A 25,562-nucleotide genomic window follows, 5' to 3' on the forward strand; every position below is an offset into this window, starting at 1 on the left:
GGAAAACGCCAACGCCATTCGAAGGAGAATCGTATGTACCCGTTTGTACCTCCGTTTAAATCGTTTGTTTCTAAAGGGTTAAGGAGTTAGAGGGGGTGAAAAAAAACGCCAGCCCCAACTTTAAGATATTAGAAAACGCCCAACGCCATTCGAAGGAGAATCGTTTGTACCCGTTTGTACCTCCGTTTAAATCGTTTGTTCCTAAAGGGTTAAGGAATTAGAGGGGGTGAAAAAAACGCCAGCCCCAACTTTAAGATATCAGAAAACGCCCAACGCCATTCGAAGGAGAATCGTTTGTACCCGTTTGTACCTCCGTTTAAATCGTTTGTTTCTAAAGGGTTAAGGAGTTAGAGGGGTGAAAAAACGCCAGCCCCCAACTTTAAGATATTGGAAAACGCCCAACGCCATTCGAAGGAGAATCGTATGTACCCGTTTGTACCTCCGTTTAAATCGTTTGTTTCTAAAGGGTTAAGGAAGTTAGAGGGGTGAAAAAAACGCCAGCCCCCAACTTTAAGATATCAGAAAACGCCCAACGCCATTCGAAGGAGAATCGTTTGTACCCGTTTGTACCTCCGTTTAAATCGTTTGTTCTAAAGGGTTAAGGAGTTAGAGGGGTGTGAAAAAAACGCCAGCGCCCAACTTTAAGATATGGAAAACGCCCAACGCCATTCGAAGGAGAATCGTATGTACCCGTTTGTACCTCCGTTTAAATCGTTTGTTCCTAAAGGGTTAAGGAATTAGAGGGGGTAAAAAAACGCCAGCCCCCAACTTTAAGATATCAGAAAACGCCCAACGCCATTCGAAGGAGAATCGTTTGTACCCGTTTGTACCTCCGTTTAAATCGTTTGTTCCTAAAGAATTAAGGAATTAGAGGGGGTAAAAAAACGCCAGCCCCCAACTTTAAGATATCAGAAAACGCCCAACGCCATTCGAAGGAGAATCGTTTGTACCCGTTTGTACCTCCGTTTAAATCGTTTGTTTCTAAAGGGTTAAGGAGTTAGAGGGGGTGAAAAAAACGCCAGCGCCCAACTTTAAGATATTGGAAAACGCCCAACGCCATTCGAAGGAGAATCGTTTGTACCCGTTTGTACCTCCGTTTAAATCGTTTGTTCTAAAGGGTTAAGGAGTTAGAGGGGATGAAAAAAACGCCAGCCCCCAACTTTAAGATATCAGAAAACGCCCAACGCCATTCGAAGGAGAATCGTATGTACCCGTTTGTACCTCCGTTTAAATCGTTTGTTTCTAAAGGGTTAAGGAGTTAGAGGGGGTGAAAAAAACGCCAGCCCCCAACTTTAAGATATCAGAAAACGCCCAACGCCATTCGAAGGAGAATCGTTTGTACCCGTTTGTACCTCCGTTTAAATCGTTTGTTTCTAAAGGGTTAAGGAGTTAGAGGGGTGAAAAAAACGCCAGCCCCCAACTTTAAGATATCAGAAAACGCCCAACGCCATTCGAAGGAGAATCGTATGTACCCGTTTGTACCTCCGTTTAAATCGTTTGTTTCTAAAGGGTTAAGAAGTTAGAGGGGGTGAAAAAAACGCCAGCCCCCAACTTTAAGATATCAGAAAACGCCCAACGCCATTCGAAGGAGAATCGTTTGTACCCGTTTGTACCTCCGTTTAAATCGTTTGTTTCTAAAGGGTTAAGGAGTTAGAGGGTGTGAAAAAAACGCCAGCGCCCAACTTTAAGATATTGGAAAACGCCCAACGCCATTCGAAGGAGAATCGTATGTACCCGTTTGTACCTCCGTTTAAATCGTTTGTTCCTAAAGGGTTAAGGAATTAGAGGGGGTAAAAAAACGCCAGCCCCCAACTTTAAGATATCAGAAAACGCCCAACGCCATTCGAAGGAGAATCGTTTGTACCCGTTTGTACCTCCGTTTAAATCGTTTGTTTCTAAAGGATTAAGGAATTAGAGGGGGTAAAAAAACGCCAGCCCCCAACTTTAAGATATCGGAAAACGCCCAACGCCATTCGAAGGAGAATCGTTTGTACCCGTTTGTACCTCCGTTTAAATCGTTTGTTCCTAAAGGGTTAAGGAATTAGAGGGGGTAAAAAAACGCCAGCCCCCAACTTTAAGATATCAGAAAACGCCCAACGCCATTCGAAGGAGAATCGTTTGTACCCGTTTGTACCTCCGTTTAAATCGTTTGTTCCTAAAGGGTTAAGGAGTTAGAGGGGGTGAAAAAAACGCCAGCCCCAACTTTAAGATATCAGAAAACGCCCAACGCCATTCGAAGGAGAATCGTATGTACCCGTTTGTACCTCCGTTTAAATCGTTTGTTTCTAAAGGGTTAAGGAAGTTAGAGGGGATGAAAAAAACGCCAGCCCCCAACTTTAAGATATCAGAAAACGCCCAACGCCATTCGAAGGAGAATCGTTTGTACCCGTTTGTACCTCCGTTTAAATCGTTTGTTCTAAAGGGTTAAGGAATTAGAGGGGGTGAAAAAAACGCCAGCCCCCAACTTTAAGATATCGGAAAACGCCCAACGCCATTCGAAGGAGAATCGTTTGTACCCGTTTGTACCTCCGTTTAAATCGTTTGTTCTAAAGGGTTAAGGAGTTAGAGGGGGTGAAAAAAACGCCAGCCCCAACTTTAAGATATCAGAAAACGCCCAACGCCATTCGAAGGAGAATCGTTTGTACCCGTTTGTACCTCCGTTTAAATCGTTTGTTTCTAAAGGGTTAAGGAGTTAGAGGGGGTGAAAAAAACGCCAGCCCCCAACTTTAAGATATCAGAAAACGCCCAACGCCATTCGAAGGAGAATCGTATGTACCCGTTTGTACCTCCGTTTAAATCGTTTGTTCCTAAAGGGTTAAGGAATTAGAGGGGGTGAAAAAAACGCCAGCCCCCAACTTTAAGATATCAGAAAACGCCCAACGCCATTCGAAGGAGAATCGTTTGTACCCGTTTGTACCTCCGTTTAAATCGTTTGTTTCTAAAGGGTTAAGGAGTTAGAGGGTGTGAAAAAAACGCCAGCCCCCAACTTTAAGATATCAGAAAACGCCCAACGCCATTCGAAGGAGAATCGTATGTACCCGTTTGTACCTCCGTTTAAATCGTTTGTTTCTAAAGGGTTAAGGAATTAGAGGGGGTAAAAAAACGCCAGCCCCCAACTTTAAGATATCAGAAAACGCCCAACGCCATTCGAAGGAGAATCGTTTGTACCCGTTTGTACCTCCGTTTAAATCGTTTGTTTCTAAAGGGTTAAGGAGTTAGAGGGGGTGAAAAAAACGCCAGCCCCCAACTTTAAGATATTGGAAAACGCCCAACGCCATTCGAAGGAGAATCGTTTGTACCCGTTTGTACCTCCGTTTAAATCGTTTGTTTCTAAAGGGTTAAGGAGTTAGAGGGGGTGAAAAAAACGCCAGCCCCCAACTTTAAGATATCAGAAAACGCCCAACGCCATTCGAAGGAGAATCGTTTGTACCCGTTTGTACCTCCGTTTAAATCGTTTGTATCTCAAAGGAACCGGAAATTACAACCTTTTCAAAAAACGTCCAAGAGGTAAATTCGTTAATTTTTGAGATATCAGAAAACGCCCAACGCCATTCGAAGGAGAATCGTATGTACCCGTTTGTACCTCCGTTTAAATCGTTTGTTTCTAAAGGGTTAAGGAGTTAGAGGGGGTGAAAAAAACGCCAGCGCCCAACTTTAAGATATTGGAAACGTCCAACGCCATTCGAAGGAGAATCGTATGTACCCGTTTGTACCTCCGTTTAAATCGTTTGTTCTAAAGGATTAAGGAGTTAGAGGGGGTGAAAAAAAAGCCAGCGCCCTACTTTAAGATATTGGAAAACGCCCAACGCCATTCGAAGGAGAATCGTATGTACCCGTTTGTACCTCCGTTTAAATCGTTTGTTCTAAAGGGTTAAGGAATTAGAGGGGGTAAAAAAACGCCAGCCCCCAACTTTAAGATATCAGAAAACGCCCAACGCCATTCGAAGGAGAATCGTTGTACCCGTTTGTACCTCCGTTTAAATCGTTTGTTCCTAAAGAGTTAAGGAATTAGAGGGGGTAAAAAAACGCCAGCCCCCAACTTTAAGATATCAGAAAACGCCCAACGCCATTCGAAGGAGAATCGTTTGTACCCGTTTGTACCTCCGTTTAAATCGTTTGTTTCTAAAGGGTTAAGGAGTTAGAGGGTGTGAAAAAAACGCCAGCGCCCAACTTTAAGATATTGGAAAACGCCCAACGCCATTCGAAGGAGAATCGTATGTACCCGTTTGTACCTCCGTTTAAATCGTTTGTTTCTAAAGGGTTAAGGAGTTAGAGGGGATGAAAAAAACGCCAGCCCCCAACTTTAAGATATCAGAAAACGCCCAACGCCATTCGAAGGAGAATCGTATGTACCCGTTTGTACCTCCGTTTAAATCGTTTGTTTCTAAAGGGTTAAGAAGTTAGAGGGGGTGAAAAAAACGCCAGCCCCCAACTTTAAGATATCAGAAAACGCCCAACGCCATTCGAAGGAGAATCGTTTGTACCCGTTTGTACCTCCGTTTAAATCGTTTGTTTCTAAAGGATTAAGGAGTTAGAGGGGGTGAAAAAAAAGCCAGCGCCCTACTTTAAGATATTGGAAAACGCCCAACGCCATTCGAAGGAGAATCGTATGTACCCGTTTGTACCTCCGTTTAAATCGTTTGTTCCTAAAGGGTTAAGGAATTAGAGGGGGTAAAAAAACGCCAGCCCCCAACTTTAAGATATCAGAAAACGCCCAACGCCATTCGAAGGAGAATCGTTTGTACCCGTTTGTACCTCCGTTTAAATCGTTTGTTTCTAAAGGGTTAAGGAATTAGAGGGGGTAAAAAAACGCCAGCCCCCAACTTTAAGATATCAGAAAACGCCCAACGCCATTCGAAGGAGAATCGTTTGTACCCGTTTGTACCTCCGTTTAAATCGTTTGTTCCTAAAGGGTTAAGGAATTAGAGGGGGTGAAAAAAACGCCAGCGCCCAACTTTAAGATATCGGAAAACGCCCAATGCCATTCGAAGGAGAATCGTTTGTACCCGTTTGTACCTCCGTTTAAATCGTTTGTCTCTCAAAGGAATCGGAAATACAGGCTTTTCAAAAAACGTCCAAGAGGTAAATTCGTTAATTTTTGATATATCGGAAAACGCCCAACGCCTTTCGAAGAAGAATCGTTTGTACCCGTTTGTACCTCCGTCTAAATCGTTCGTACCTAAAGGGTTAAGGAGTTAGAGGGGGTGAAAAAAACGCCAGTGCCCAACTTTAAGATATTGGAAAACGCCCAACGCCATTCGAAGGAGAATCGTATGTACCCGTTTGTACCTCCGTTTAAATCGTTTGTTCCTAAAGGGTTAAGGAATTAGAGGGGGTAAAAAAACGCCAGCGCTTAACTTTAAGATATCAGAAAACGGCGTTTTTTCACCCCCTCTAACTCCTTAACTCTTTAGAAACAAACGATTTAAACGGAGGTACAAACGGGTACAATCGATTCTCCTTCGAATGGCGTTGGGCGTTTTCTGATATCTTAAAGTTGGGCGCTGGCGTTTTTTTCACCCCCTCTAACTCCTTAACCCTTTAGGTACGAACGATTTAGACGGAGATACAAACGGGTACAAACGATTCTCCTTCGAATGGCGTTGGGCGTTTTCCGATATCTCAAAAATTAACGAATTTACCTCTTGGACGTTTTTTCAAAAGCCTGTATTTCCGGTCGGTCTCGCTCCGACTGAATTTTTTATTCATTTTATAGGATAAAGATATGCCCGATAGAAATGCGGAACAGATAAAAATTGCACAATTGAAGGCGGAGATTGCTGAGTTACGGCGGAAACTCGCCGCCGTAACTCAGCCATTGCCATTGCCATCATCATCCGCACCGGCAGCTCCATCATCCGCACCGGCAGCTCCCTCAACAGCGGCATCGGCAGCTGTATCAACCCCGGCACCGGCAGCTTCAACAATTCCGCAACAAATAAAACGTAAGTACAATCAATCTTAAAATACAGCTAATTTTCGAATTACATGGTAGTCAATCTTTTAGCGTTTTGGATTGGGCCGAGATTGCTCGCTTTTTATTTTCTAAATAATAAATTTGTTTGTTATATAGCTCCATCAACATCGGCACCGGCAGCTCCATCAACAGCGGTACCGGCAGCTCCATCATCCGCACCGGCAGCTCCCTCAACAGCGGCACCGGCAGCTGTATCAACCCCGGCACCGGCAGCTTCAACAATTCCGCAACAAATAAAACGTAAGTACAATCAATCTTAAAATACAGCTATTTTCGATTTACATGGTAGTCAATCTTTTAGCGTTTTTGACTGGACCGAATTTGCTCGCTCTTAATTTCTAAATTAAATTTGTTTGTTATATAGCAAAAAGATGGCAGAGAGCTGGAAGAAATCGCAGAAGAGGAGGATTTCGCGGAAGAGGAAATATAAGGGGAACGAGAGGAGCAATGTACAATGAGAGGAAAATGTACACACAACAATATCCCGTAATAAATCACTATTACGCATAATAATGATTTATTAGGGGATATTGGCCCATTGTCTTAGACCTTAGACCCAAGTCCAGGACGAGATGGATTTGGCAATGTCTTTTATGGGCAACCACTATTCTTACATTTTGTGTTTTATAATTGCTAGTTGTTATTATTAAATACCGTTATACTTTGTATGAATTTGTGAAGTATCGAAAAAATGAGGAAATAAGCTAAGAATAGCAACCGCGTTAATAACCTAGTTTCTTCTGACATTCTACTTTAAATTTGATTCAAAGATAATCCTCTTACAATTCAAGTAAAATTAAGAAAATGGTCATTATCTCGTATTTATGCTTCTTTTTAACTAGCTCCTTAATTATCTTTCATTCTTATTGTTAGCTTATTTCATTAAGCTCATTATTCAATGCATTTATTAAAGTTTGTTATTATTAACGATTTATTGTGTGTTATTATGATGCTGAAATGTTACGGTCTTTTAAGTTTTATTTATCCTTCTACATAAATTTTTCTGTCTTGAATTCTTGGTTTGATATAAAACCTAAATAATACTGTTACGGTTACTGCATACATATGTATGCGGATTTTACATATTTCATGTTGACTCTAGATTTACATCTCTTGCAATCGTCTGCGAGAACCTTTGCAAATGTTATTTAGCTATCTTATAAAGTGTTAAATGCTATTTCTAAAAAATATTCACGAGAATTGATTTTACAAACAATTAATAAATAAAAACAGCTAATGAATAAAAAACTGCAGAATATAATCTTAATAGTAGCAATAAAATTAATGTAAATTATTATAGTAAACAATTCATATCATTTATATATTGCAATACTCATGATAAATTATTTCTTCCAAGTTCGTGATAAGAAGCTTGTTCTTCTTCCTGTTTATTCTATTTCATAATTAAGTATCAAATTTTATGATAGCATAATATGATCTACACACAACTGTAAACAAGTTAAGCGCTTGTATTATTTTACTGCGAGTGGATACACTAAGCTTTATGAGAACATAATATACCGCTCCCTACAAGGCATACGGTACAGTGAAGGTGTGAAGGTTATAGCTATGAATAGGTCGAGTACTTGTATTACACTTTCATAATGATGAGAAACACGTGCACGTACCATACAGTCAACTGTGCTCGCGATCTTTTTTTATGCATTTATGAGTATACATATATGTATATATATGAGCTATATAATTGTTATTTCCTTGATTCAAAGCTATATATATCGATCATCATAACAGTTTTGACTGATATCATTTTTATAATAAAATTTGTCAAAAAATACATCGTGAAAATTTCGACAAAATTTGACTAACTTGTTGTTTCTAATGCTTTGATTTATTTGTTTCTACTTTAAACTTGTTGTAGAAAAGAAGCATGCTCTATTTTACATTTCATGTAAAGGTCTCTCAGACAGATATGCGAAACAAGATATGCGCAATCTAAAATAAAAATACATCTATTATTTTCTTAAAAACTTGTTCGGATTATTTCTTTATATCGCGTATATATTCTTGAAGATCAATTTCACAGTTTCTTGTGATAACATCTATTATTGGAGACCAAAAATATTAGAGCAAATTTTGATCTTGTGATTCAATATCGCGCTGGTCATAATTTCTTCCTCAGCTATGCGATCACGTTGAGGAAGTGAAAATCAATCCAAGGGATGATTAAATCTAGCTCAGGGGCTGTTGGATCCAGAATTTGATGAAAATTGCGAAGAAAATCCAGCAGGAAAATTTAATCTACACATAAATGGTAGGATAAGTCCCCGGTAGTAATGCAGGTTTGGTTCAATGATGAGAACCAAAAGAAGGTGCAGAACCTTGATTGTTCACGGAGTTATGCTGGCTGATGCGGTGCAATTAACCATATGATTTAGTTCACTTAAATAATGTCTCTCGTCGCTGTCATCGTGACAATCGTCGATGCCATCGCAGCGAAAGAGATATGCAATTATCATCGAAAACGTCATTGCATGCTTTTAAATTCAGTATACAAGTTCCATCGTGACATTGAAATTCATCTAAAAGAAACATACGTTAAGCGAATAAACGACTGTATGAGTTTAATTAAAGTGCATTCACAAAGAAAAATCCTTTACCTTAATTGTATTCGGCCGGACGTTATCAATGACGTAGACGTTACCAGTAATTTAATCGACTGCGAGTACCTGCGAATGCTGAAACAAAGAGGCTAACCGCTACTCCAATAAACAATGTCGGGGACCGTGTTCATGAAATTATACGAAATCCTTCTAATATAATTTTTACTGGTGGTAATGAATTCCATTGTCTATCCTAAATGATTGTCAATGATTTATTACTTCAAATAACTTTCACAAACGTTTAATTAAAATTAAGAACACTTACCAATAGCTTATTTTTGACAGATTTTTAACAAATTTATCGTTTTTATTTTCTCTATTTTTTCTTTTTACTCTCTCTTTTATTCTGTTCCTCTTACTTTTTTTTGTAAATTTTTTTCAACATTATTTTTATTTTCGTTTCCAAGCTTTCGTTTTTTTGCCTTTTCTTTTATGATCTCTTGAAGTATTTCATCTATGATCAATTTCATAGATGTTACAGTTTCTTCGTAATTTAACAATACTTCAAGAAGTTTTTGGTCCATATTATCATCCAAAACTAAATAATTTAAAGAATATTATTGTTTATTCTAAAAATTAAATTGTTATTTATATTATTATTTATTAATTATTACTTTTTCTACATTCTTCACTACTTGTATATATTTCGTAAACTCCGTTATTAAAATCTTCCATTTCGAAAAATATGACCGTTAAATATATCTTCCAAAATATATATTTAAATATTCAAACGCCTCGTAATCACAGATTACTAAAATGAGATTAATATGTGAAACTATCAGCTTATAGTCTTTTTTTAACATATTATGTAAACATAGTTACATAATAACAGGACCGTCACAAGGGGTATGCGTAAACATTTTCCTTCTCCTACCAAAAAAACCCATTATCTTAAAATCTGTTAAAATTAATGTATATACGAGGATATTATTTTGATTTCGGGATTATTTTTCTTAAGTATTATATTTTTCTCAATTATTTGTGCCTAGATTTATTGTTTTGCACTGTTTTTTACAAAACAGCTTTCAACTTTGCAGTTGATCGTTCAAATCCATAAACCAGTAAAGCAACTGCTCATAAATACCGATGTCTAACGGATAATGTATATTTTATATAAAATGTGCCTTAAAATATTTCAAAATTTAAAGCCTAATATTTCAAAATTTGCAAAAGTTATAGCAACAGACATTTCTAAAAAAATTCAAAAAAAATTTTTTTTTAAAGAACCCCTTTACCGATTATCACCAAATTCAATACCAACCTTCCTTGAATGATACTCTATCGATTAAAAAAAAATTAAGCCCGATATCTCAATATATAGCAACTGCTCATAAATACCGATGTCTAACGGATAATGTATATTTTATATAAAATGCAATGTGCAAGTTTCTACTTGCACACTTAAGAACTATGAGAAAGCAATGTGCAAGTTTCTACTTGCACACTTAAGAACTATGAGGAAGCAATGTGCAAGTTTCTACTTGCACACTTTTTTTATGGATAAATTATTATTAAAGATAGATTGGTGTTGAATTTGGCAATAATCGGTGAAGGGATTACCAATTTTTGCCTAAAAAATGTACAAATTATACACGTAATCTTATATATAAGGTATCATTAAAGGGAGGTTGTTTTGAATTTGGCGAAAATTAATGAAAGGGTTACCGATTTCTGCCTAAAAAATGTATAGGGTAGACCGAGGCAAATCGGATTACTAATTAGCACGATAAAATAGCTCGTTTAAAATAAAACACTAACAAAAATGGTCTTAAAACTTATATTAATCCGATTTGCCATAATCTACCCTAAGTTATTGGATGGATAGCCGATCCTCAAAACCGATCCTCAAAAAATTTAAATTCGACGTTTTCGAACATAAGCAACACATTGGTATCAAAAACTCAAAAAACAATTTTTACTTCGGTCTTTTCTACCCCTATTTCATATATAATTCTTTTAAATTCGGTTGATTAGACTTAGCTTTATATGCGATCAAAATTATAGACCTTTGATCGCGTATAAAGCTGGTTCTAATCAACCAATGGCATCGAAAACTCAAAAAACAATTTTTACTTCGGTCTTTTCTACCCCTATTTCATATATAATTCTTTTAAATTCGGTTGATTAGACTTAGCTTTATATGCGATCAAAATTATGGACCTTTGATCGCGTATAAAGCTGGGTCTAATCAACCAAATCTTAAAAAATTTTATATGAAATAGGGGTAGAAAAGACTGAAAAATATAAAGAAAAAATTCAAAATTTTTTTAAAAAAGAACCTTTTTACCGATCATCGCCAAATTCAATACCAACCTTCCTTGAATGATACTCTATCGATTAAAAAAAAAACAGCCCGATATCTCAATATTTGCGGAAGTTAGAGCAACCACAACATCAAATGTGCACATACACACACACATACACACACACATATGGACATTTTTTTTTAGGCGATATTTCGACGTTTTACAACGATCTGAACATATTGGCAGAAAAAACTCAAAAACCAATCTCTTCGTTGGTTTCTTCTACCCCTATTTCATATATAATTCATTTAAATTTGATTGACTAGACCCAACTTTATGCGCAATCAAAGGTTCATATATGAAATTCACGAAAACAAAGCTTCCTCTATGAGGAAGCAATAAACTATTACGAGTTTCCAAGTTGTTCATGCATCTTAATCATCTAATGGTGTCTAAAGAAGTGTTACTGGGAGAAAGAAGAGCCTTGTGATCATATGTCAATGTATATTTTTCCTTTTGTATAGCACAGAAGATAACAATTACTATTATATTACATTACATTTGTTGTCATTCTGGACATAGAGGATGATAATGACGATGATCATGACAGTCTATAAAAGACAGATAATAATGATGATGATAATGTGGAACAATTATGATAGAAACGAAGTACTTAGATAGATTTTAATAGAAGTATGTCTCTTAAACATTTAGTTGCGCTGTTCGAATCCAGCCTTCCTTTTTCGTAATTTAACGAACGAGACTGTCGAAATTTATTGAAAGTTTATTATTATTAGACTGCTCAGTCTTAATGCATTTTAATTACTCGATTTACGTGTGTAATTGCCTACGAGTGATCTTAATTCTTCGTAAAAAAAAATCTCATCGTAATCGATATCATTTAATAGCGGTACTAAAATTTTAAACTTATTGAATGAAAAGATCAAATACATTCACCGTCTAAAGCATTCGTAGAGATAAATTTAAATTACATTGAAAAAATTTAATTCAATTTTCATAAATTCAATTTTATTATTAATTCGTTCAAGTCGTAAAGTAAACATTATAAAGAAAAACATCTCGCTGTATCAGAACTTTGGTCGATTGTGAATTTTGAATGGATTCGAACAAATTCGCACGTCGCAACGAGATTACATACGTAATTCGCGTTATCTACAAAGGAAACAGATCGGTGATTATGACATAATTTCTTAACTGCGCTTTCAAAAAAAAAAAAAAACGCTAGCGCATTTCTTTCCTATTCTTTTATATATATCTATATCTCTTAAACTATTAAAACGCTAGTTTTACAGCCCGAAACGCTCTTTCGTCCGCGACAAATGCGTTTGCAAAACTCACTAGAATTCTGTACATTAATAAAACCGCCCGCTACTCATGATCATCAATGTAAACTCAATCAATATTGACAGGTACCATGCTGATATATCTCAGTATACACGAAATAGCTTTAAAATAAATATACGGTTCGTCTATGTTCTAACGCTCAGTGATCGCGGCAGAGTATATCAATTAAGAATACGATAAATTTTTTTTGCAAACTATTTGCAAATCTGTCCAAGTATCCCTCTCGCGCGTGATATCTCGCGACGAATACGCAATTTACAAATTGTACACGAATTGCATATTAAGTACAATCGTCGAAGAAAGTCCGATTTATTGAATTTTTCATCTTTGTCATCATTTAACGCAATCCCATGCGAGATTTGCGAATGCTATTGAAAGATCTCGAACAGAACTTCGATACCATTACAGTATTCTTTAGAAAAGCACAGAAGAGAGAGTTATTCAATATACACTGGGCAACAAAATTATCGCAACAAAAATTTACGTAAAAAATTTGCCCAACTTCAAATAAGCATAACTCCGCGAAAAATTGTCATATCTGAAAGATTTTTTTTTCATTTTAAAGGGTGAAGTCTGTATTTTAAGGAACCATTGTTAGATTTTGAATTTAGCCTTCCGCCCTCCCGCCGTTCTTCGAAAAGTAAGGACGTGTTACGTCTCCAAAAAATTGCATACTTTGACACATTCTACGGAGTAGAATGAATTTTTTTCGTAACTATCATGGCAACCATCGTAAAATATGGACTTTTCCCTGCAAATTAAAAAAAAATTAAGTCCGTACGATTTTTTTTTGCCGAGTTATGGCTTATCAAAGTTACCTATGCATTTTTGTGCATTCAATCACCGCCAACATTAGTATTACCCGATGAACACTTCGGGGAGGTTATTGGTCGGATTTTGCCTATCGTGTATGTGTGTGTGTGTGTTAGCAGAGATTTGCGCAAACTAATTTTTATTCAAACGAGGCATTGTTACGATTTTGTCTTTTGGTTCCGAATGAGCAATACAAGACAGTGACTGCAATACTGTGAAGTTTTGTAATACTGAAGTAAGTAACTTCACAGTACATTACTTCTGTAAGTATAACTTCAAAATCTAACAATGGTTCCTTAAAATACAGACTTCACCCTTTAAAATGAAAAAAAAATCTTTCAGATATGACAATTTTTCGCGGAGTTATGCTTATTTGAAGTTGGGCAAATTTTTTACGTAAATTTTTGTTGCGATAATTTTGTTGCCCAGTGTATATATATTTACATTGTGATGAGATTTAAAGTTAACGCCAAGAACCGTTTGGCGTACAATAAAAAGAAGTACATAAGAACATTAAAAATATACACTATCAGTCAATAACTTGAACAATCTTTCTCCCATTAATCTCTCATATGTTAAAATTTCATTACAAATTCTAACAGCGTTACTACACAGCAGTAATTATTACATTAAGAAATATCAAGTTTCGTATCAAGAATTTTATAAATTTTTGATAATATTACCTATCAGTTGTTCCTTGTTTTATCTTTTTTTTGCCTTCTTTTTGAGAAAAGCCGCGCTCATAAAATAAATTGAGTATTCGATTTTTAAAAAATAGCGTTTAAGCTATTGACTAACAGCGTATATATAACACAGATAAACATTTAATAAGCCTGTAAAAGCCTTGAATTACATCGGCAATAGGCTGTTCGGTAAACTCAGAGCAGACGGTAAATAAATCAGCAACCGAATATATATAATGCCTAATAACGTAAAAAAATCACAGTTTTTTATTTAAGTCTAGAGATTCGTATGTATATATATATATATATAAGCGGTATTAAATAATTATAGTATTTACAATCTCGAGGAAGGCCTCGGCGCGGCCTATCGAGCCACACGAGACACACGCTCTAATAATTAGTCAATTAATAATATAATGTATTCTCTCGGACAGCCCCGCTCGAGAACAACGGTCTATCTACTACGAGAGAGATGTTCGCACTCGTGAGTACGATTATTTTGATCCGGTACTTTGACATGGGTGAGGTTTCTCGCGCTTTGTCGTACTAAGGTAAAAGACAAGCAACGATAAGGCATATTGAAGAACATATTTGAAATATGTGATTTCAATAGCAATTGCACGCTAGCAACAATAGTAAATTTCAATACGAGCCAGTTATTACTTTTCTTATCTCGCTTAACATGGTTCCAACTTGAAAGTAGCTAAGCTACTTTACTATCATAAATATCTAATCGAATCTTTTAATTATTGAAAACTGAGGAAATGTTAAAAAAAAAAGATTTAACAGAATCCTAGCGATATTTTAATAGAGAAAAAAATTATCACTACATTTATTATCCACGAGAATTAAAACAAATAATTTTTACTCGCAGCCTCTGTACATTTGCCGAACTATTTACTGGCTCATAGTTACAGTTAATCACGATTCGATTTTACTCCGATTTTCGGTTCTATTCCGCTCGTAGCCGCTGATCGCGGTTAATGTCTTTTACTTTATTACTCTATTTAGCACAATTGCCGCTAACAAACACACGCAATTCCCTGGGATTGCGGAGAGAAAAGGGTCGCTTTGATTGAGTGTACACGTAATATGCATATAATTCGCGAGAACATCTCGCTTGTATAAAAGTTTATCTCTTTCTTCTAATATCTCGCTATCACTTAAACGGTAAAGTCTTTTCTACGTACGAGGACAGTCACCCGATGATGATACTCCTACTCAGACAACAACACCACAAGATCTAAAGTATCATAAGAAACTCAAATTTCAGATTTCAATTCGACATTTACAGTATATATCTTTTTTTTATATGTAAACCGCGTTTGCATAGCTTTTGTTGGGGTATTTAGAAATTAATATCCGGTTTTAGCAAACGCGGACAGACGGAGAAAGTTATCTTTAACATCGGAAAAGTTTGTAACATATGTGAAATAAATTGCATTGTCAGGAGGGTTCATCATTAAAGTATGCGGTTATTAAATACCACCATTAACGTATGCAGTTGGAAATGAGTACAATTAATGCCAACAAAGATCGTGGACTGACGGGTCGCTAGCATTAGATATGAGTCAATTTTACAGAATATAGTCTCCCGACTCCCGACAGTTTCAAAATGCGAGGCTGTCAAGCCTCAAAATTGTCCGACGTTCGTCCAAATACTCAGTACATATCCGCATTTCACATTTTTTTCAGTGTCAACAAAATGACTGTCTCCCTTAAAACTTTAACCCGCCCGCCTCTAACACGCGACTGGTATACTATGCCTTATACACGTATATACATCCATGTGTTCGATAAAATTAACAAGACATGAATACGATTTTGTATGACTCATTGAATTCCATCAACGTCTCTATTTTTTTTACGACTAACTTACGCCTTTACGTACATATCTATGTACACTGATTACCTATCAAGTATACAAAGTATTATTCGTCTTTTTTGGAGCTACGTTTGTGTGTTTACACGAGTATATATATGCGCGTTGGTGTAAAATTAACACCAAAAGGATCCGTTTCTTGTTTAATACGATATTTTACGCAGCAGTTCCTTCAAAATTATAAAATAGTCAGAGGGATGTAAAACACTGCCAAGTAACACGCGAGATAATTTTCGATAGTTCGCTCGAGAGTATTGATCGGACCCTTCTCGTGTCAATTGCTAATTAAGCTATCCATTAGTCACATGGACACGAAAAACGAAAACTTTGTGCGATGAATGATACGTGAGAACACAGCGGCCTTCGAAAGCAGATGTTCATTAAGAGTTTTACTGAACATTTCTTTGCCATTTTCTCTATATACGTATAAATTTTTATATCTATAGCGTATGTATACAAATACATATCAAGAATTGCCCTCTTGGAGGATAATAATTTCGAGTAGACCCTAGCCATTAAAAGCCATTCCTCGTTCCTAATTTTAAACAGTGTTTGCTATCGAGAGCCACTACTCGGAGAGTAAAACTCTTAAATGTACACCCAATCTAACTCGGATGAATCTCTTTGTTGAATTATTTTGACTTAGAGATAGTGAGTATGCACAACGCGCGATGAGATCTCCGTCTTTTTATCAATAACTTTTTTTTTACTGATGATTTCTCTTTCTTATTTCGAGAAGCACATCTATTATTATTATTGTAGTCATTAGCGCTACTCTCTACTATTAATTGATACACTACTATTGTTACTGTCGCTGCTGCTGCTGCTGCTGCTAAATGCTACTAAAATTACACATTTGTTAGCGTCCTGTTACTCTTTCTCCCTCTATTAATGTCATATTATCAGTTATTACCACTAGTATCGTCAATAATCAACGTAATCATTAGCGATATATTTGTTAATCTTATTATTGTTATCGTTATTTAAAGTTCACTATTTATTGTTGCGGTTACTTTTGTTCTCTTGCTGTTGCTATTATTGCGAGCATGTTCTTCTCGGTGTGTTGCAAGCTGCATGTTAATCCCCTTGGCCCTGGTCCCAGTTCCTGCTACTTGTCCGCTTGTGTTTCGCAATGACGATCGAAAGGATGACTCAGTCCTTACATATAGCGAGGGTACATTCAATCAATTAACGTATTATTATCGGACTGTCGTGACTAAACCCTGAACTTAAATTCTACAAACGTACGTATAACGTAAAACACTGGAAGACTTTACAATGCCAGGAGTATTATTCGTAATTTCATAGAGATCATACCCCGTATCTCGTAATTAGGGATACGCCACCTAAGAATCCTAAAATCATAGGGCTATATATACATTCTTCTACGCATGATGGACATTGATTTTACATTAATAAAGATTAATAACACAATCTGAAAGACGAAAGCTATTTAAGACGTTGCAAGGATTAACGTGTCGTCAACGATACACGGTAAATTGCGTGAGATTTATCAAATCGTAATCATTTGTTCACTCAATAAATGCAAATTTTTAGCGTTCGTGATTTAAATAATAGGTCTCAATTATCGTGCTAAATTAATGACAGTAAAAAAAAAACTAACGAAGAGGAAATTAATGTCTCTACGATCCACCTATTCATCGTACACTTTAGCGTAACACAGCGTTTTTACCTGAGATACGAATGAATCGTTATATGAAAAAAGAAGACGTTAGAATGTACAAATGTATAACCATCTTTTTCTTTATATCAAGGGTTTTAAAGGATTGAGTAGAAAACACTGGATCTTCTTCTTCTATTTCCATTTTCTCAGACATTTTCTTAAAGTTCCAATGACAAAATTAATTGTGCCTTGAAAAAACAGTGACGCCTATTCTTTGGCAATGTGTACAATAGAGTTTCTTCCAGATAGCTCTAAAGCTTGTAGCTTGTATACGCGATTATGTGAGACAAGGCAGTGATTATAGCACGTGATAGAGTTTCTAGTTTCCCATTCTAAGTTGCGCACCCGACAATCTGGTTTAGTTAACTGAATTTACTTAATGCTTTAGCACTATCCTCTTTTAAAGATTATAGTTCTACCCGTGATATATATATGTATAAATGCAGAACGATCATGCGAAACAGATTGAATCCGGTCAGATAAACTCGTGGTAAACTTGCAAAACGCCATACATTGAAGTCTGCCTTAAAGAGATATTTTCTTGAGATTCTTGAGGTTACTTTATGTACTATCTAGTACATATAATGGCGAGAAAGGTAGAGGAAAAAATATCTAGAGATTGCAGAATATATATATATGTATATATATAAATTTATAAATATATAAAAATATGTGTACAAAAAAAATTTTTTTACAAAGCCAATAATTTGCGAGAGGTGGATTCAACTCGTTTTGCGTTATCGTTCCTCAAGTAGGAAACGAAAATCTAATTAAAAGTTGACATTACACGAGCCCTTAAATTTTTGCAGACGTTAATAATCTACGCGTCGTAATCAACGCTCCGTACTTGGCCTAAAACGACTCGTGCTCGTCAATAATAATCAATGTCCGTACAGAATGAGCTAGGAACCTACACAGCGGCTATCTTACATATCTGAGAAATATTTCTAAGTTCCCGCGGTTGCTCCGGTCACAACCCGGAATGCCGTTCTCCGTTGCGAATAGAATCTTGAAATCCTTTCATCGGACGCCGCCGATCCATGATGAGATCTAGTCGTAATGTACAACACGCACCGCTCGCCGTCCTCAACGGACAGGTCTATCGAAAGTCTATCGAATGTACAAAGCGCTTCGCCTTTTCGTTTCTCTCCCCCTTGGCAATCTCAGAAATGGTCTCCCGCGCGGAATCTCTTGCACCGTGCAGATCCAGCATGGATTCCCAAGCTTTTGCGACGTAGCGTCTCAGTTTTTCTTTTTTTTTTTCTATTACGTATCGCAGTGTATGTACGCTTTTACTCTCTCTCTATTTCGGCGCTAAATCAACGCGGCTTTGTCTGAAATCAACATTCACACGATGCTCTGTATATTGAACACATATTGCGTATTGCGTGTGTGAGTATGTAAGTGTGTATGTACGTATTTACATTTATCTATTATGCGTTTGTTGGAGGGTGCATCTTTAGCGGGGTGCATTTTTTTTTACCCTATTTACGAGAATATATGATGATCATTCCGCTAAATCTACCTCGACTCCGCCGTCTTGTTACTGACCTCTTCGTCGGCGGCGGCTTGGGTGGTGCTCGCCGGAAGCGGTTGCTGCTGATGCGTTTGCATGGGAGGAGCGGTTCCGCTCGCCGCTGTGCTCGCCGCACCGTGCGACGGGACCGCCTGTTTACCGTACTTAACGGTATCCTGCGGCGGCGCGTTCTGCGATTGCAGTTCCGGTCTTCGGAGGTAAGCGGCCGCCTCTTTTTTCGGCGGTACCACTGGCTTATTCGGTGGTACCGGGGGCGGCACGCCGCGCGAGATCGGCGGCTTTTTCGCGGGCAGGACACCACCACCACCACCACCACCACTACCAGTAGTAGCGGCGGCGGCAGCGGGTGCTTGAACGGTGGGGCTGGCGGCAGGACTTGAAGACTGGCCAACGTGAAAACCGAGCTTCCCCGCAGCGGCGACGGCGGCTTGCGACGACGTGATAAGCTTAGCCGCGGCGGCGGCCGCGGTACTAACGGGCGCAGGTACAACCGGCTGTCGCTTGTCTACGGCCTGAGGAATGAACACAGAACGATGACCGATTTCAGAGAGCCGAGCCGCGGAGACGGTCGCTTTCGTACACGCTCCGCCGCCAGACAAGAACGAGCACACCGTTAAAAAACCGTTATTCTCTGCAAGGGGTGGTGGTGGAGGAAAAAGAACCATACCAAAGAACTAATCCAAAGCAGAGAGAGACAGAGAGAGAGAAACAGAGACAGACTTGGTGGAAGGTAGGTACGATAGCTAAAAAAATTGTCAAGACCCGAAGAGGAGGAGAAACACCGTTATTTAAGCAGCAAACGATCACAACTCAGGCCGAGGCTCTCGAGATGCTGAAATTAAATTCTGCGTATATCATCAAACTGTTAATTAGATAATTGCGAAGATATAGGAACACTTTTTTTCTGGCATACTCGCAAATCATCAGAGAATAAGACTTTTGAGACGTGGTGTTGGAGTTACACAATCAAAGAATATATTAGTAAAACTTAATATGCGTAACAGATCTTCAGAGAAAATATACGAGCTACAGACTATGTTTTTGAGAAATAAATATAAATATTTTTCAATCTGCAGATTGTGTCGGAATGTAACAAATTCGATTTGGCCAAGTATTCATCTACTTGTTAAGATATGGTGCAAACCAAGTAGTAGTAGTACGTCAAAGTTCGTAAGACCGTAAGACCGTATAATTTAGTAGTAGCGATTACGCTATTGCGATTAGGAAGTCAAGCTGGGGCAGTTTGTAAATAAAGCTCAGAAATGAGTTGCATACAATCTTTTTTTTTTTAATTGTAGGAATCGGTCGATGTACACATGTGAAATAATAATAATCTTATGTACACAAAATAAAAGTATCGTAATAAAATATAACTCTAGGTATCGATGATGTGCTAACTTATAAGATCGGTATACGGTGGAAGTGTGTGTAATATTGCGAGTGTACAACAACTGTTAACTTTTTAAATAAATCGTGAACGTGTATATAAAGGTATATACATGTATAATGTAAAACAAAACTGGCTCAAAATAATCTTGCGGACATTTATAGCGATCTTATTTGTAGAAATTTGTGAGGCAACGGTTCTTAAACTTTAGTGCACCATCTGATAGAAGTAGCGAGAATATATTCCGATCAATACAGAAGTTTTGTGCATCAAACATAAAATTATGTAGAAGCCAAGAACGGTGTTGTTTTTGGAACAAGCGAAACTCACTTTTTTAATTTAGTTTTTTAAATTTATTTCATTTAATATGTAATATCTAATATTATTCTACATGAACATTTCTGCATTGTTATATTAACAGTGCAGAAATATTTCGTGTCTTTATTTTTTAACCAAATGTTATTTGCAAAGGAACGTAAAAAATTGGTTACCAAAATGTATACGTGTCTTTCATTTAAAAAAAATTAATAAATAGGTACATATAACATCTGTTTTTAAATAAAAAAAGATAAATACATATTAATAGTAATAATAATAATAATTATATAATTGCAATAAATATATGACTAAAGTGCGATATATTTATAATCTATAAAAATATAGAAATAAGATACATAAGACTAGAGGAAAGCTTATAAAATGCTTGTGTAAAATCAGTGATAACAAATACGTTATTCCTACTAAACAAAGCTATAGGAAGTGATGTAATATATATATATATATATATATATATATATATTATTCGCTAAATAACTTTTTTATACACAATTCTTCCACATATTTTAATTGCATAAGATGGATCTTGAGTTGAAAAAAAAAACGATTGGAAATGCAACATAAATACATTAACTATTTACACTTCAAAAATATAAAATGTTTCAAAATTTCTTCAATTATTAATCAAGATTTAACATCTATATCGATGGTACACTGTGCACGGAGAATTATTTTCCTAAAATTTCAATTTTATGTATCTCTTGAATTATAAAGAGCCTACTTACATGATTAATTACAGTCTTTCTAATAAAATTCTATATTATTTTAAAAGACAGAATATTTTATCTGTCTTTATAATTTACAATATGTAAACTTAATTTTTTTTTCTTTTCAGAATCTACTTTTAAATAATATCTCTATGACACACAAAATATATCGAATTAAAGCTAATCCTTATTATTCGCACAAAACACAATACTGACTTAATTTAGCTGATTTCTACTTCCAACTAAATTTTCCTATCGTTACAATGATGAATTGTTTATAAATTAGCATCTTTTGTTTTCTCTCTTTCAAGAAAATACTAGCGAAGTGCGAGTACTTCTCAACGTCAGATATAAAAATATCTATCGTGTATAAATAGGCTCTATATAATCTTTAGATTAACGTCGAGTGTGTAGGGAAATGTGGATAGGTTACCTGCGTATCTGAAGGCGCTGTAGATTCTCCACCCACAGATGTTAAATTAGGCGTATATGCGACTCCGCGAAGTGCCTGTCCAGGTGTTACAGACCTAGCAATCCCAGTCGCTAAAGAAAAAAAAATTATGTTTATTATTTAAAATTTATCATTTAAAACGGCTATGCAATTCAGTATAAAACTGACTAAATAATATTTTCATATATATCTATTTATATATAATTTATATTCTATCAAAGATTTCATTTAAACTAAGGACAATACATATTTTTATATATTTATACTGCTATTTAAAATGTAATTTGTTAAATTTTATATGTACATATTGTATGTTATATATTGAGATATCTAAAAAAAAATCTTACTTGGTCCACTGACAGGAACACTGGATACTGTCGCAGTAGGCTGAACAACTTTACTGCTAACCATAGGTGTCCCTGTACCCAAGACTGCCCCTTTCACTGTAAAAAATGTAAAAAAAATTACAAGATATTCTTTTGTAATATCAAACGTATATCAAGGGTGAGCTTGTGTCTTATAAAATTCCCTTCATTATTCATACCATTTAACAACATCTTCTTTGATATGCGTAATTTCTATTTTTATAACTTTGCAATAACATACTTGGTTGTGGAGCACTAGCCGGCCTGAGTGTCGGCATGGCGACCAAGTTGGCTGGTTTTGCGGGTGGCGGTGGGGGAGTTACCCCAACTCCCCTGGCAGGACCGCGAGCCTGCGACTCCTTCCACGTGTCCATTTCGACTCGTAACTTTTCCAATTCCGTCTCGAAATCCTTCGCTCTCTTTTCCTCTTTCACGAGGGCCTGCCGATATTGCTGCCTCTCGATATCGAATTGCGCTAATTGCTTCTCCAATTCCGCTTCCATCTGCAGTGACTTTTTACTCTCTTCCTCGAGGCCCTCGGCCATCGAGTCTATCCTCACCTTCTCTTCACTGAGTATTTGTGCCAAATCCTCAGATCGTTTCCTCTCCTCAATGTACTTCATAATAATCTTCTTACGTTCCGCTAAAAGGAGCAGTACTATCTGCTTCTGTCGATTTTTTTCTTCCTCGAGATGATCGTTGGCCTTCTTTAATTCCATCTCTAGTCTTTTCTTTTCTTGTTTCTCTAATTCCAATTCCTTCTTTAATCTTGTCCGCTCTTTCTCAAGACCGTAGGTGATATCGTCACCTTGAGCGGTATCATGTTCGTGTTTCCGCTTCTCTTCCTCCAATTCTTTAATTACCTAAAGATATTTATTCATAATGAGGCAAAAATAATTATAAAATAAAATAATACATTGCAATATTTATGCTATACATATATCGCATTGCTGCTACAATATGTAACAACAAACGACAACAACACACGATAAAAATAAGATACTACATACCGATCTGTGCCTAATTTCAGCATCTCTAAGGACTTTAGTCATCCTACATTGCGCCTTTCTTTGCTGTGTCACTAGTGCTTCTAGACTAGCGACTTGTTGATCAATTTGATTTCCCTCAACACCAATAACACCACCTACTATCGCAATGTCGCGAGCTAATGCTGCATGTGGATCTGCAGTACTACTAAGATACCGGGAACTTAGAAGGTGTTTCATTTTTTCTGACTGAAAGGAAAAACGATGATTGTTATGCAACAAGCCAAACGACCATTACGCGACGTAGTCTGGAAGTTAAAAGATGATTAAAGAGCTTGGAGGATTAACACGTTGTCATGCGAGAAATACTCTTAAAATTTAACTCAATATTTTATAATAATTCCTCTATCTTTTATATCATTTTAAAAAATAATACAGTGAGATAGTTTTAAAATAAAAGAATATCAAATCTCATTATGTATGCTTTACTTATTTACTTAGTTATTATCCAACAACTTTATGCATGTTACTGTCCAAGCTGAAAAAACTTGCTACAGTTATGCAAGAAGACAACTATAAGACGCTTCTAAAAACTATCCTTTAGTAACAGTTATTATCATTCTGATTACTTTTAATGCTGCTATCACTATGTCTCTCGCTTGGAGCTCGCCTTCCAGGTATCCCAGTAACTTCAGCAGATCAGTTTTGCTCAGCTCCATCTTTGGATTACGCTACAAATATGTACAAAGCACGTGTTAAACATTCCCAAAAAATTCATCAGCAGTTCATCAGATACCGCAAGGCCTCATCAGGCTCGCAGCTCATCTGACTCCAAAGCCAAGAAGACGCAACGCCAGGGAACGTACCTTTAGAGTATTGGAGGAGCTCTTGTCCAGCGGTTCGATGTTGTTGGCCTGCTGTTGCTGCTGGGATTGCGACTGCGACGGCTGAGCGCCAGAGGCGAGGGTCTGCGCCTTCGCGGCAGAGATGGTGGCCGCGCTGGTCAGGACGGTGGTGCCCGGCGACGGCGCCGACGTCGACGGCGGCCCGTTAGCCGTCGTCGTTGTCATCGTCGTCGTTGCCGACGTGATACCGGGCGAGGTAACGTTGACGGCGCCCTGATTCTGCGATGCCATTGTCGCGCGCTCTTTCTCTCTTTCTCTCTCACTCTTTTTCTCTCTCGTAGAGGGTGAGCTATCTACCTACCGTCGACGACGACGAGCGGGGGTGTTGTCGTCGTCGTTGCCTCCCGGCTCCAGCGCGCGGCTCGGAAAGGACGATCTCGTGAAACTCGCTCACTCGTACGTTCGCACTTCGCTCGCACGCACGAGTTGTCGCCTGAGCGCGCTCCCCAAGCTGCTCCCTACGTCGACTCCCTCACCCCTCGATCCGGAGATTCGCCACGGCCGTCACGGGACGCGCGAGCACCCCCGCCGGACATCCAGCGGCCCAGGACGCTCGCCACATCGCCGACACGGGACCGACGGCCGCGTGTTGTTCTTCTTGTCGTCGTCGTCGTCGTCGTTGTCGTCGTTCTCCTCCTCGTCTTCCTCGTCCTTTCTCCTCTCGTCGTCGTCGTTCTCTCGTCGCCGGTCACCTGGGTCCGTTACTCGTCGGATCGGCGCCTCGACGCCGACGGGAACGTATTAACGTGGCGGCATCCGGCGCGGCGGGCCGCTCTGTCTCTCGCTAGTCTCGCAGTCTCGCTACGCTACGCTCGTCCCCTTGACAAATCAAGCGCACAAAGCGCAGCCAGGTCTACGGCACGGCCAAGCGAAACTCGATGATCGCCCCCTCGTGAAAGGCGCCCCCCCCCCCTCCGATATCTACCATCGATTCCGCGCCGGGTCGGATATCGATACGGCCGCGGTATCGATAGCGGTCGACTCAGTTGCCGCGGCGAAATACGAAACGCCGAAGACGCTCGTCGCCGCTCGAGCTCGTCATCGTCCTGCCGGTCCTGGGTCCTGCGTCGTTTTCTGGTGCTTCAACGATGTCCGCGTACTAACAATCCTACTTAAATCAGATTTTATAGCTTTCAAGCAGTAGAACGCAGTAGATCTCAGGAAAAATCGGGGCGTCCGTACTTCGGGATTTCGCTCGGATTAAAAAATATCGGAACGATTCTTTCGGTTGTGGCCTACTGTTACGTTCTCAGCGTTACAAACGAGACAAATGTATGCATATACGTACAATTGGACATCGGAGACAAAGGAGAAAGAGAGAGAAAAAAAAATGATAAAATATATTGAAAAATGCGATCGAAATAATAAACCTTCGTGTCCATCGTTCAAGCACTTCAGTCAACGTCATAGATATATTATAAAATAATATAAAAGTATACATAATATACATAATACATATACAAAGTATACATAATACAATTTTATAATTACAATTTATTATTATTATTACTATTATTACTATTACTACTATTACTATTATTATTATTACTACTATTACTATTGTTACTATTATTAGCATTATTGCTATTATTAGCATTATTGCTATCATTACTATTA

General features: G+C 37.7%; 1 protein-coding gene across 2 annotated transcripts; it reads right to left on the reverse strand.

Annotated features, from left to right (window-relative positions):
* Positions 1 to 11,334: 11,334 nt before the first annotated feature.
* On the reverse strand, positions 11,335 to 24,844 carry Naus (cortactin binding protein N-terminal like nausicaa). Of its 2 annotated transcripts, XM_071714052.1 has the most exons (8): positions 23,907 to 24,844; positions 23,670 to 23,771; positions 23,065 to 23,289; positions 22,296 to 22,917; positions 22,037 to 22,132; positions 21,672 to 21,781; positions 18,823 to 19,320; positions 11,335 to 18,605 (listed from the first exon to the last, which is right to left on the reverse strand). In XM_071714052.1, exons 1-8 carry the CDS (start codon positions 24,174 to 24,176, stop codon positions 18,591 to 18,593), a joined length of 1,938 nt encoding a protein of 645 aa, XP_071570153.1. In that variant the 5' UTR covers positions 24,177 to 24,844; the 3' UTR covers positions 11,335 to 18,590. The 2 variants fall into 2 exon arrangements, with proteins under 2 accessions (XP_071570153.1, XP_071570152.1); XM_071714051.1 differs by having other exon boundaries at positions 18,518 to 19,320.
* Positions 24,845 to 25,562: the final 718 nt, after the last annotated feature.

This window comes from Temnothorax nylanderi, unplaced genomic scaffold, assembly GCF_030848795.1.
Source record: "Temnothorax nylanderi isolate EJ_2023f unplaced genomic scaffold, tnyl_v1.0 TNYL_tig0133_pilon, whole genome shotgun sequence".
In the NCBI taxonomy this organism is placed as follows: Eukaryota; Metazoa; Arthropoda; class Insecta; order Hymenoptera; family Formicidae; genus Temnothorax; species Temnothorax nylanderi.